Genomic DNA, 12,256 nt, shown 5'->3' on the forward strand with positions numbered 1-12,256 from the left:
TGAGAGCTCGAGATGTACTGTAGTTCAGTTTCAGCTTCAACTTACAGATGTGTATTACTTTCAGAGAGTTTTAAGACCAGTTTACCACAGCCATGCAAGATTTTTTGATAATTGAGGTTTACTTACAACATCCTGCTTTTCTTTTACCTAGATTGTTTTATCGAAATTTTAAGATCTACCCGCACTCCATTTAACTCATCTGCTTTGTTTCAATGTGTCTTAACATGTACTGTACCTCTCTCTCTTCTTGCCACAGACATGAGATCTATAGCTGACTGTTCACTTACAGACTTTTGTATTTTTGGGAAAATAAGTTTGAGGTCATCAAACCTATTTATCATTTGATTAAACAGTTCTACTTTTTTGGGCCTCTTTACACAAATTTTGGAACTTTTGTTTAGCATCACTGTACATGTTATTGGCAGACAGATTAATCCTCCTGTTTATGTTCATGTAAAATTTTGAGATGTAGGTTCCATTCACACTTGTGCAACTTGTTATGGGACTTTGGACATCAAAATCGCGTTACAAGTTGTGGTCCATTTTTTTCAATGGCAGCCGTTCAAATCGGTGCGACTTAAATTCGCAGTGACTTTGAAAATCTGCCTGTATTACTTTAATGCGACTTTGATCCAGAGAGTGTAAAGTCAGATCAAAGCCACACTCAAAGTGGCATCAGAGTTGCTCTCTTAAGTCACACAAGTGTCCCGCAAGTGTGAATGGAGTCTTAAGTTGGCTACACTTTCCCTGTTGGATTTTTGAGGAAGAGGCATTGGAATATGCTGAGGTGGGAGGGAACATCCTAATCTTCCAGATGCACAAGGACAGAGACAGAATTATGGCAGAAAGTATTGTAGGGGGGAAGGTGGAGGTGATTCAGTTCACCAGCCTCTACCAATATCTAAAATATCACAATTGGGTGAATTGACCCTTTAAACATGTTAGTATGTACAATCATTGTGCAATTGCAAGTCAACAATAGTTTGACATTTTTGAGGGATTCTACAGTTCAAAAGTATTTTAAATATTACAATAATGTAGAACTTTTTTTTATTTATTGTAAGTATACAGTAAATTTAGGTATTGTGTATTTTTTTTATATCTTTAGATACTTGAAAGGTGTTATTTAAATTCTAGAAAGATTTATATTTGGAGCAAAATCAAATTGAGGTTTGCATTAATGTTAGCAGAGCAAGGGACAAAAATTTTACTGTGCCTAATTTTAGCATACACCCTGTAATATTGCAGAAGAACACAAATGAATAGTTTTTATGAGCTAAGAAGTTCCATTTAAAATTCAGTATCAGTTTTAATGGCTTTCCATGAACAACATTTTCAAAACTTAGGCATCAGTTGTTATTTTACGACACAGCTGTTCTGGGAGTACCAGGATCTTTCCAATACTGTTACTTAATACAGTACAAATTACTGTGTATTCTGATGATAAGAGTCATTCTGTTTCATGTTACTGTATGTATTACTTCAGAATATTTCTGTAGGTAATCATAACAGTCGGTTATCACACGTTATCATGCATGGATTTAAAGCACATTTAACTTGCATGCATAAACTGTCAAATATCAACCAAACTGGATCATTATATATGCTTTCCCACTTGCTATAATACTCATGACAGGCTTTAGTTTACATGGGAGAATTTTAGCATTAAACTCCCAAGTAGCAATATCACCTACAGATTGTGCATTACAGCTGAGATCAGAATAGACCTACTGAGGCAAATGCAAACTAATATTTGGAATCATACTATACAGTATATATTGCTCACATTGCTAAAGAGATTTTACAGTGTATTTTCACTAAATCTACTTCTAACAAAATTATTGAAGTGCTCCCAGTGCTGGGATAAGGTCATCCAGCGCCCAGGGTGAAGATGTAAAACTACACCCCATCCCCTTTTTGATGAGTGCACTCAATTATCTTACCCACGTTCAATGTGCACAATCAATTATCATTCTATTGTACAGAGTGCAGGAGTTAAGAGTGTGTAACAACAGAGTACAGGGGTCAGGAATGTGTAATGTACAGAGCACAGGGACTTCGGGTGTGTAATGTACAGACAGCAGGGTTGATGCAGTGTTTGTTGTGCAGGAGTCTGGAGTATGAAACATACAGAGTGCATGTGGCAGGTGTATGTAATATACAGGGTACAAGGGTCAGGAATGTGTAACGTACTGTGTTCAGGAATCATAAGTGTGTAATGTATGACTTGCAGGGCTTAGGACTGTGTACTATTCATAGTGCCGGGGTTGGGAGTACAGCATGCAGGGGTCAAGAGTATGTGCAACATGCAGCCCAAAGCACAGAATATAGAGGTGTATGTAATGTACAAAGTGCAAGGATCAGAGGTGTAACGCACAGAATACAGGGGTGCATAATATACATAGTCAGGGGCTCAGGAGTTTGTAATGTACAGAGTTCAAGTGTAGAGGTGTCTGTAATATACATATTGCAAGGATCATAGGTGTAACATACAGAATACAGGGGGCAGGGGTGCATAGTATACATAGTCAGGGGGTCAAGAGTGTGTAATGTACAGAGTTCAGGAGTGTGCAATGTACAGAGTTCATGGGTCAGGTGTATGTAATGTACAGGGTACAAGGGTCAGGAATGTGTAACATACAGTGTTCAGGAATCATAAGTGTGTATTGTATGACTTGTAGGGCTTAGGACTGCGTAATATTCATAGTGCCGAGGTTGGGAGTACAGCATGCAGGGGTCAAGAGTATGTGTAACATTGCAGCCCAACACACAAAATGTAGAGGTGTATGTAATGTACATATTGCAAGGATCAGAGGTTTGACGTACAGAGTACATGGGTCAGAAGTGATTAATAAACAGAGTGCAGGGGTCAGGAGTAAAGGTAATGTACAGGCCAGAAAAGTTGAGCGTAGGGGTCAGGTGTCTATAACGTACACCCGCTTTATTCATAACACAGCAGCACCCACATACATATATACATACACAAACTGACACCCACATACAAACTCCCATTCACACACTTTCATACATATAGACACACACACGCGCACAAATAAACACACACATAGATACATATATACACTCAAATACCTACACATACGCACACACACATACACAAATACACACACACATATATAAACGCACACACGCATGCACACACAGATACATACGTTTACATACACGCATAGATACATACACACTCTCACATATATATGCACACATACATACATAAACACATACATACAGTAAATATATTAACATATATACACACACACTCACATACTTACATACATATACACACACATGCACTTTTACTTACATATATACAGTAAGGACATACACATATACACATGCTCATATAAACATACATACACACATTCATTCTCCCAGTCTACCTTCATCTTTCAGGAACAGGGCAGGTTTAAATCATGTCATTGTAGAGGCTGGAAGCTAGAGCAGGTCAAGATTCAAGAGGAAGAACAAATAAAGCATTCCCTCCATCCTCTCAACTTTTTTTTTACTGGGCTGGTGCTGTAGAGACTGCTGGAGGGAAGACAGTGATTAGTTCTGTAGGCTACAGCACATCTAATGACAGCCAGGACAGTTTCTCCCATATATGATGCCACATGAAAACCCTGCACCCAGAGCAGCTGCCCCTTTTGTCCTCTTTGGCCCACCCTTGTGTTTTCACTTTAAAGTACATTTTTCATGTGATTTTAAGATTTTTACTTGCTTGGGTCACCATTTTTTTATGTTATTGTATGTAATATAAAGATTTATAGAGTAGCACAAAAAATGAGTTCTCAGTAACCCAGGGCAAGTTCAATGTCTATTAAAAAATGTTGATATAAGATACACTATATGGTCAAAGGTTTGTGGACATCCAACTCATGCAGAGGGGCACAGTCCTTCTAAAACACTAAAATGCCTTACCTATACTGTTGCCACAAGGTAGGAAGAGCATAATTAAACTGTCATTATATATTGTTGCATTAACAGTACGGTATATTTAAACGTAATCACTTAGAGGAGTGTCCACATAACATTTGGTCACATAGGGGTTGATTTATTAAAACTGGAGCATGCAAAATCAGGTGCACCTGTGCATGGTAGCCAATCAGCGTCTAACTTCAACCTGTTTAATTGACAAAAAAAAGTGGAATCTGATTGGTTTCTATGCAGAGCTGCACCAGATTCTGCACTCTCCAGTTTTAGTAAATCACCCCCATAATGTTTGTATGACAGTCAGATGTACAAAAACTTTTGGCCATATAATGTAGCAGCCCTACAGAGTGCATTGTTTGCAAAACATCAGCAAGAGGAAAGGAGAAGAATCAGCAGAAGGGACACATCTTAGTAAATATAAGTTATTTCCATTGTGCAGATTTTTCTGTTTTTGTTTTTATGAACACATAGGGTTTAGAAGTATCAGTACTGCAAAACCTTTGAGTAGCACCACAAAACAGGACACAAAACTACATATTTTTTTCATAAAAAATACAAATTATACTTCAGAATAACTTTTTAAAAACATTAATATACATTATAAAGATTAATTACATCAAGAAATTTTATTTTTTTAATTATATATACTGTATATATATATATATATATATACACACTGTATATATATATATATATATATATATATATATATATATATATATATATATATATATGAAATTAAAATAGTACAGAGCAAAAGATATACATCAAACATATATTATGTGACAATTATCCTGAACATTTTTTAACATAACAATAGATGAATATTAATATACTGACTAAATTAATAGTTCTCAAAATGTGCCAAGTGTTTAAATGTAACAAAAGTCCATTATAAGATGGAATAAAAAAACGTGCTGATGTCACACCACCTCTTCCGAGTCCCGGATTGGCAGCCATCTTTGTAAGTCGGGCCATTTTGTTTGTTTGTTGTTCCATGTGGAAGATTATCATAGTTTGGTTTTAATGCTGCAATTTTAAATACATTAAAATACTACACTATATACTATCCTCTGGGTTCCGTGTGGTGAACAATTTTCCCCTAGGATCCTGTTCTGGTTGTATCGCCAGGGGTTTTGAGGACCGATTGATGAAGGTTCCTTATTTTTGGGTTATAGGCTATTATTCGTTTGCCTTCTGGTGAGTGCATGGTGGTGGAAGACTTTGCACTGTGGATGAGCACACTTGGATTGAGCACTTTTTGGAATAATTATTGGAGATTTTTATTGAACTTTTTCATTTTTCCTTTTCCTTTAAAACATAAGAACAAACCTTCTCTTTAACATGTAAGCATCCATAGAGAACATAGATCTTATCTGCAGCTTGGAATTAAGGTAAAATAATATGTGACACAGGCCAACAAGAAATCAAGGATTTTGGCTGTATGTAAACTAACAAGAGCTCTGTCTTAATTACTCACAATAATCAGCTATTTTTGTCACAAAGGTCACAAAACAAGTAGCCTGTATGCAGTGCTGTCTGAGCTGCTTGGTAATTACATCAGGCAATCTATCAGAATAGCTGTAATGAAAAAGTGAATTTAGCGCTTGTCTCTGCTGCACCTGTCATAAAGACTAATAAAGAAGCAGACAATCCTTTTGCCGCTTTGGGCTTCTAAATATAGTACTGAAAAAAAGCTTGCAAAAACATGCGGCTCTGGCCCTTCAGTAGGCAAGACAAGGTCTTTCTTTTTATATTTCAGGCTCTACTTTCACTGACCAACAAAAGACTGTTCATGTAGCAGGTGGAAGTAGAACTGAGATCACAACCCAGACCGTCAAGACAGGGGTCCAAACGAAATGGCAACAAGGCGGAAAGACGGAAAAGACAGTCACTCAAACAGAGCACACAAAACGCACTGTAATCGTTGATAATAAAGTCACCCATGAGGAGGAGTTTTCAGTTGTCAGTGGGGACTCTAAAGTAAAACTCGGCCACAAAGAAGGTATGATTGTAGACATATGTATTTTCACATTTGTTTTTTCTTGTCCCTTACAAAAGGTTTATAACTATGTGAAAAAAATAACTACACCATAGATTATGATTTATCAGTTATCGCCATGTGATGGTATGGTGCATTAACAGGTCTAATAATTTGTACATAACAAAAAGCACACTACATATATTTTTGGTTGGATGGTTAGACGAAATGTCAGTTATCTGACCTTTTCAGTAAAGGATGGTAGCGGAGGAAAAACTTTTGGTGGCACTTCTTTCAGATGATTGCAAAATGAGCAAGCAGTGTGGCCAGGCAGTTGGAAGTAAATAGAATTCTAGGATGCATCACTAGAGGGATCACCATCAGGAGGAAGGAGGTCCTGATTTCCCTGTTTTGATCTTTAGTTAGACCTCATTTAGACTCTTGTGTCCAGTTCTGGAGACCTCACTTACAAAAGATATGTTCATAAGATAGAAGAAGTCCAGTGACAGGTAAAAGGTCAGATGAATAAAACATATCAGAAGAAGCTTCAGGAACTTAAAGTAGTTCTAAAGGCAGAAGGGTTTTATTTTTTAAAACTCAATGCCTTCTATGCTATAACGCAAATACATAATGTCTCAATAAATATATACTGGTAAAAAAACACAAACAATTACTGTATATTAATATAAGTGAAGAAGCTCCACAATAGAAAGTCCATCCATAGGTGAAAAAGTGATAATTGGATATCATATGTGATCACTTCTGTGTTCTAACACCAAATATGGCCTCTTGCCAGAGATATGAGACCTCTAGCACAAAGGTCTTAAACGTGTAGACCGGTATTTAACAAGCATGAGAGGAGCAGCCGAAGTGTCCCTGTGCTGCTGCTGCTCTGTGTGTGTACCCACAAAAGACTTCTATAGAGATGCAGCCAGTGTTGTTTCTGCCTCCATCCACTTGAGGGCACCCATAGAACATAGAGTACAAGAGAGACTCTGATGAAAAATCATTGTGGATTGTGGGAGAAGTAGTTTGCAGGAGAGACTGAGCTATACCATAGGCTGGCTGGAAAACTACAGCTCCCAAGCCAGAGACATTAAAGATTAGGGGCTGGAATGATTTTCCCAGCAGAAGAAATAATGCTCTCTTTCTGTGGGAGACCAGCGCTATTTAGACTATATCCCACTGGTGTGCACGGAGGGCAGTAGGTGGGACATCTTTATCTGAAAGTAGAGGACGTAGAGCAGTCAATATGCTTGAGACTTGGATCATGACCTGAACTGTGGGAAGTCTGCTGTGTAGAAAACAGCCACATGCTGAGGATACTACCAGAGAAAAAAAGGGAAGTCTTTTGTGCCTGGTGCTAAGACATTCAGTCTCTGCTTATACAGGACTGGTTATTGGCCGCTGGCAAAGCATATACTGCAACCTAACAGAGGGACAGCCACTGTATCATCATGTACCTGAGAGGAGACTAAAATGACGAGGTCGGCCTCTCTTGTATCTCCAGCCCAGGTCCCACTGAGAGTGGAACAGAGGGTGATGAAAGACAGGAGGAACACGAGTGCCAGCAGATGTTGATAGAAGAACCTGCAGCAGGAGATATGGTTTCAAGGAGACTAGTGGACCATCAGACCAGGAACCATAGTTGTGCTCAGTAGTCCAGCTGAAGTTAAACTTGCGCTGCAGGTCCAAGATGTGGGACTTGTCAGAGCTCTAACCAGACTTGCGGCAGGAACAGCCAGGCAGGCACTTGAACAGGTCAGAAAGCCAAGATCAGACCAAGACCGAATCATGATCACAAGGGAAGCCAGGGTCAACAACAGCTGGGCAAAGAGGCACTGAATCATGAGTAGAGCTAAAGTCAAGAACAAGCTGGGTCGGGAACTGGTGACAAGTCAAAAGCAGAATCCGAGATCAGGTCAGGAGCAAGCCAGGTCAGCAACAAAAGGAACACACTGGATGAACGAAGGACACAAGGAACAGCTTAAGACCAGTCAGCACTTGAGCACAGGCTGGAGCATCCTTAAATAGTCTGTCTGGTGCCAACATGCACTGTGTGGGTGTCCATGTGTGCATTCCCATACCTGTTGCCATGCGCACGCGTGGTTATCATTCTGCGGAGAATGCTGCAAGCATGCACATTTCTGTGAGCCAGATGTCTCACAGGAATTCCCTGACACACTAGCTCCCACTGCTGTTAATCACAGCCAATAATGAGGGATTGGGGGGCGGGGTTGAGCCACGCTCTGTGTGCCTATAGACAGAGAGAGCAGAGCTCAGGAGCATGCTATCCAAGAGTGCCCCCATAGCAAGCGGCTTGCTATGGGGGCACTCAGTAGAGGGGAGAAGCCGGGAGCACTGGAAGAGGACTCCATAAGAGGAGAATGGGGCTGCTCTGTGCAAAGCAAGTATAACTTTAATATATTTGTTTGCGATTTTGGTGTTGTGGGACATTATATATTATGAATACATTTTATTCACTGATTTTTTTCAACAGTATATATTTATTGAGACATAGAAGTTGATTTACTAAAATTGGAGAGTACAAAATCTGGTGCATCTGTGCATGGTAGCCAATCAACTTCTACTTCAGTTTGCTAAATTAAGCTTTGACAAAAAAACAAACTGAAAGCTGATTGGTTTCTATGCAGAGCTACACCAGATTTTTCGTTCTCCAGTTTTATTAAGTCAGTTTTAGTAAGTTAGTTATGATGGCATGTTTTGGTTATCAATCGCACTTTTGTTGATCCATATATATTTAAAGTGGAAGCAAACCTAATGTTGTATCTTATACCTACAGATAAGCCGTTAATAAGGCTTACCTGTAGGTACTGTAAATATCTCCTAAACATGCACCTTTCAGGAGATATTTACTGTAGAAGTGCCAGTAATGTGACCAGTGTGTGCACATTGCACTCTCAATAGACGACGTGCCATCCAATGAGAGAGCCGTGCCATAGCCGAAATTCCCACGTGCATGCATGAGTGACGACATCACGGCTCGGCCAATCAGATGGCCGCAGCTCACAAACCCGGAAAGAAGACTGGGTAAAGATAGAAGCCTTGGATAGCCATGACAGCACTCCACTGGAGGGTTTCATTTTCAGGTAAGTCTTTCATAATGTGCTAGTATGTGATGCATACTAGCACATTATGCTCTTAACTTGCAGGTTGAAGATTTTTTGTTTTTGCAGTTTACTACTGCTTTAAAGGGAAAGTGTAACAAGTTTTTTGTATAAACACTTTACTGATATATTGTATTCAGGAACTCACTGAGTGCTGCTTCTGTACAATTTTTGTACAAGTTTTTTGGAGTTACCATCACCTAGCGCAGATTCATTTTGTTTTTGCACACAAATTCAGTTTGGTTGCTTTAGAAATTCACCAGTGCAGACTAAATCATCAGTTTTTTTAGATGTATGTCAGAGGGCCTGATGTACACATTAGCACTCTGCAGTGGCGCTGTCATCAGCATTCTGACATTTCATAAGAATGCTTGTCATCACCAGGCAGGCCATGACCACTCACTGTTATCAGCTTGCACAGTGATCTTCCACATCTATAAGTATGTAAAGTACAGTTACTGATACTCAGGAAGATGAGTAAATACAAACATAATATGAATATAACAAAACATCTATTATAATAAATATTATATGAACAAAAAACGTGTAGTCAATAGTTGAAACAATAAATAATACTTCTATATTTTTGTCTCCAATATACCTATTTTCGATTGGAAAGTAATTGATAAAGAGCATTTCAATAATCGTCCAACTTAATCACAAATTATTTTCATGTTCAGAAGTGCTTGTCTATAGGTCCATATTGCCATAGCAACAAATGTTTTTGTAATAGAAGTTGCAGACTTATTTTATTGTTGGGGCACCAAAAAAGAAATTCAAGCTGTTGTCTGTCAGATTTAAAATATGTGCACGATTGTTCTCACCGTATAAGCTTTTGTTTAATAGTCTGCTTAAAATGGGTCATATCGAATACCAAAGTTTATGTCGATTCATGACTTTAATGCCAGGCTATAGAATGGCCAAACTAAAAGCTCCCAGGCTAATTCATGTTATGAATGTCACAAACACAATAATAACCATCAAAGGGGTATACATCTGATGTGGTGGAATACTGATATAAAACTGATTTCCACAAAATATGCGCCGGTATGGGTTGATTTGGAAGCATCTCGCTGTTCCCCAGTTTCTCTTCGCTCAATCTCATGGTTTCCCCCAAAATCCAGACTTACATCTCTAAGCCCCTTGAGTCATACACTCTGAACCTGGGACTCCATTAAATATTCCAGCAGCCTAATTTCACCTCACCTGCCTCTCCTTCCTTTTCTGGGCAACCCATCATTCCCTCTGGGTTTAAGGTCCCTACTGCATTTCAGCAATGGATTTCAATGCATCTACTCTTTCATTAATGCTTGCTCTGTATACACATTAATGGAAATAAGAGACAAGTATCAGGCTCCATCCACCGAGTTTTTTTCGATTCCTACAAATTAAGCTCTCCTTGCTCGAGCATATTTTCCACCGCATGCCTCTTTCTACCAAACGAATCTCTACCATCTGTTTGCAGCTAAATGATCTTAAAAACCCAAGAGGTTACACTTACGTTTCTAAGTGGGAACATGACCATAAAGGCACTAGAGACAGGGAAGAATGTGTACAAATCTAGACCACGATAGCCTTTTGCCCTATCAACACACTCACACTCAAATCAGCCTTTAAATCTGTCTCTAGGTGGTATAAGGTTCCAAAACACTTAGCACACCTGTTTTCAGGACTGCTTCTTCCCAGGGTATGTACTTTACACATGGTTGTTCTCCGCGCTTTCCAGATTTTGGACGAAGGTCCTTAAACTCTTACAAGCATTGCTAACCTGCCCATTCCCTAGGGACCCTTGGCACATGTCCTATTACATTTGAAGCCTCCAGGTGTCACAAGATCCCAATTCAAACAATACATTTTACTAGCAGCAAAACAAACTATTGCAAAGGCTTTGGAAACTACAGTTTCCTTCCTTGCTTTTCCCTTGGCCCCCTGACTTTGGAGGCCTTTGTTTATATATTTCACGGCTTTCCTCTTGCATTCAGTCCATGAGTGACCCTCAAATTCAGTCCATGAGTGTCTCCCAGCTTATGGCTAATGCATGAATCTCCTTCCCCCATCCCCTTTTCTTCTTTTTGTTTGTACAATGTGACTGTAAAGCTAGTATCCAATTTGCAATACCCATTGAGCTTCAATTTCAATTTGAATTTATTGTCTCTAATGACTTATGGACATACTCTGGAATTCTTCCACACATTGGTTACTTTTATACAATTGTAGGGCTTATGCTATGTATCCTTCAAAATCTCGATAAAAGCTTATTGAATGTGACGACTGATTTCAATTTCCAACCTAATCTCTGCTTGAATTTCATCTGTTTTATGAAAGTAGTCCTCATGAATCTCGGTTACATTTCTAAAGTATTATGGTATGTTTTCAGTGTTGCTGTGGATCTTATTGGGAGTATCACACTTCTGAATATAGTGATTTTGCCTAGGTACAACAGGATGTCTTTGTACTATGTGATCAGAATATTCGAGGTAAAAGCTCTTGTAATAATTCTGGGATGAAAGGGGATAGGGCCTTATTCAAAACATAATATTTCTAAGAAAGAAGATGGATAGGCATATGTCTCACTATATGATATCCTTAAACATGTTCTATGATAATGAGACCCAAAATACCCTACTTAACAATTTGGAGGTGGCATATGCATAGTCAAAGCAGTGTAACTCTTTTTCAATGGAAACATAAAAAAAAAAATCAAAAATAACTCTTTTATATGTTTGCATCTTTTTGTCTGTTAGAGATCAGAAGCATTCATTCACACCCCTGGCTTGGTTGCCACAATCAAAAACACTCAAAGATAACTCTTTTATATGTTTGCATCTTTTTGTCTTTTAGAGATCAGAAGCATTCATTCATTTGGTTGCTACAAACATAATTTGTCGACTTGCGTGTTTGGGTAAATGTTTAGCCAGGTTGATAACTTAGCAGAATATCAGTTACTATAAACTACCGTATTTCAACATTTTGTATATGCAGCCCTTTATATTGTTGTTTAGGTGAATAGCTTTGGCTGGAGATCCCTAGGGCAAACGACATGGAGAATATCCTTCAGGGTTCCAATAAACATTATGGAGGATAGGAAGCAACAGCCCAAAAAGTCTGCATGCTCACTGCAAACTCTTTACATTGACATTAAGACAAACTATAATAAAGTGTCACCTGCTCTTATTGAAAGTTTTGTTTACCATTTCAATAC

General features: G+C 38.7%; 1 protein-coding gene across 32 annotated transcripts in view; it reads left to right on the forward strand.

The window, feature by feature from the left end:
- MYBPC1 (myosin binding protein C1) overlaps positions 1-12,256 on the forward strand; it is a 161,372-nt gene that overhangs the window by 18,721 nt on the left and 130,395 nt on the right. For 23 of the 32 annotated variants that reach the window (XM_089694308.1, XM_089694301.1, XM_089651797.1 and 20 more), the window contains exon 2: positions 5,708-5,950. The exons of the other annotated variants lie outside the window; for them this stretch is intronic. In XM_089694308.1, coding sequence (XP_089550434.1) covers positions 5,708-5,950 — 243 coding nt within the window. The remainder of the gene's footprint in view (positions 1-5,707; positions 5,951-12,256) is intronic. 32 annotated transcript variants of the gene reach the window in all.

This window comes from Staurois parvus, unplaced genomic scaffold (genome assembly GCF_062004578.1).
Source record: "Staurois parvus isolate SC_StPar_1 unplaced genomic scaffold, SC_StPar_1.0 ptg000025l, whole genome shotgun sequence".
Lineage (NCBI taxonomy): Eukaryota > Metazoa > Chordata > Amphibia > Anura > Ranidae > Staurois > Staurois parvus.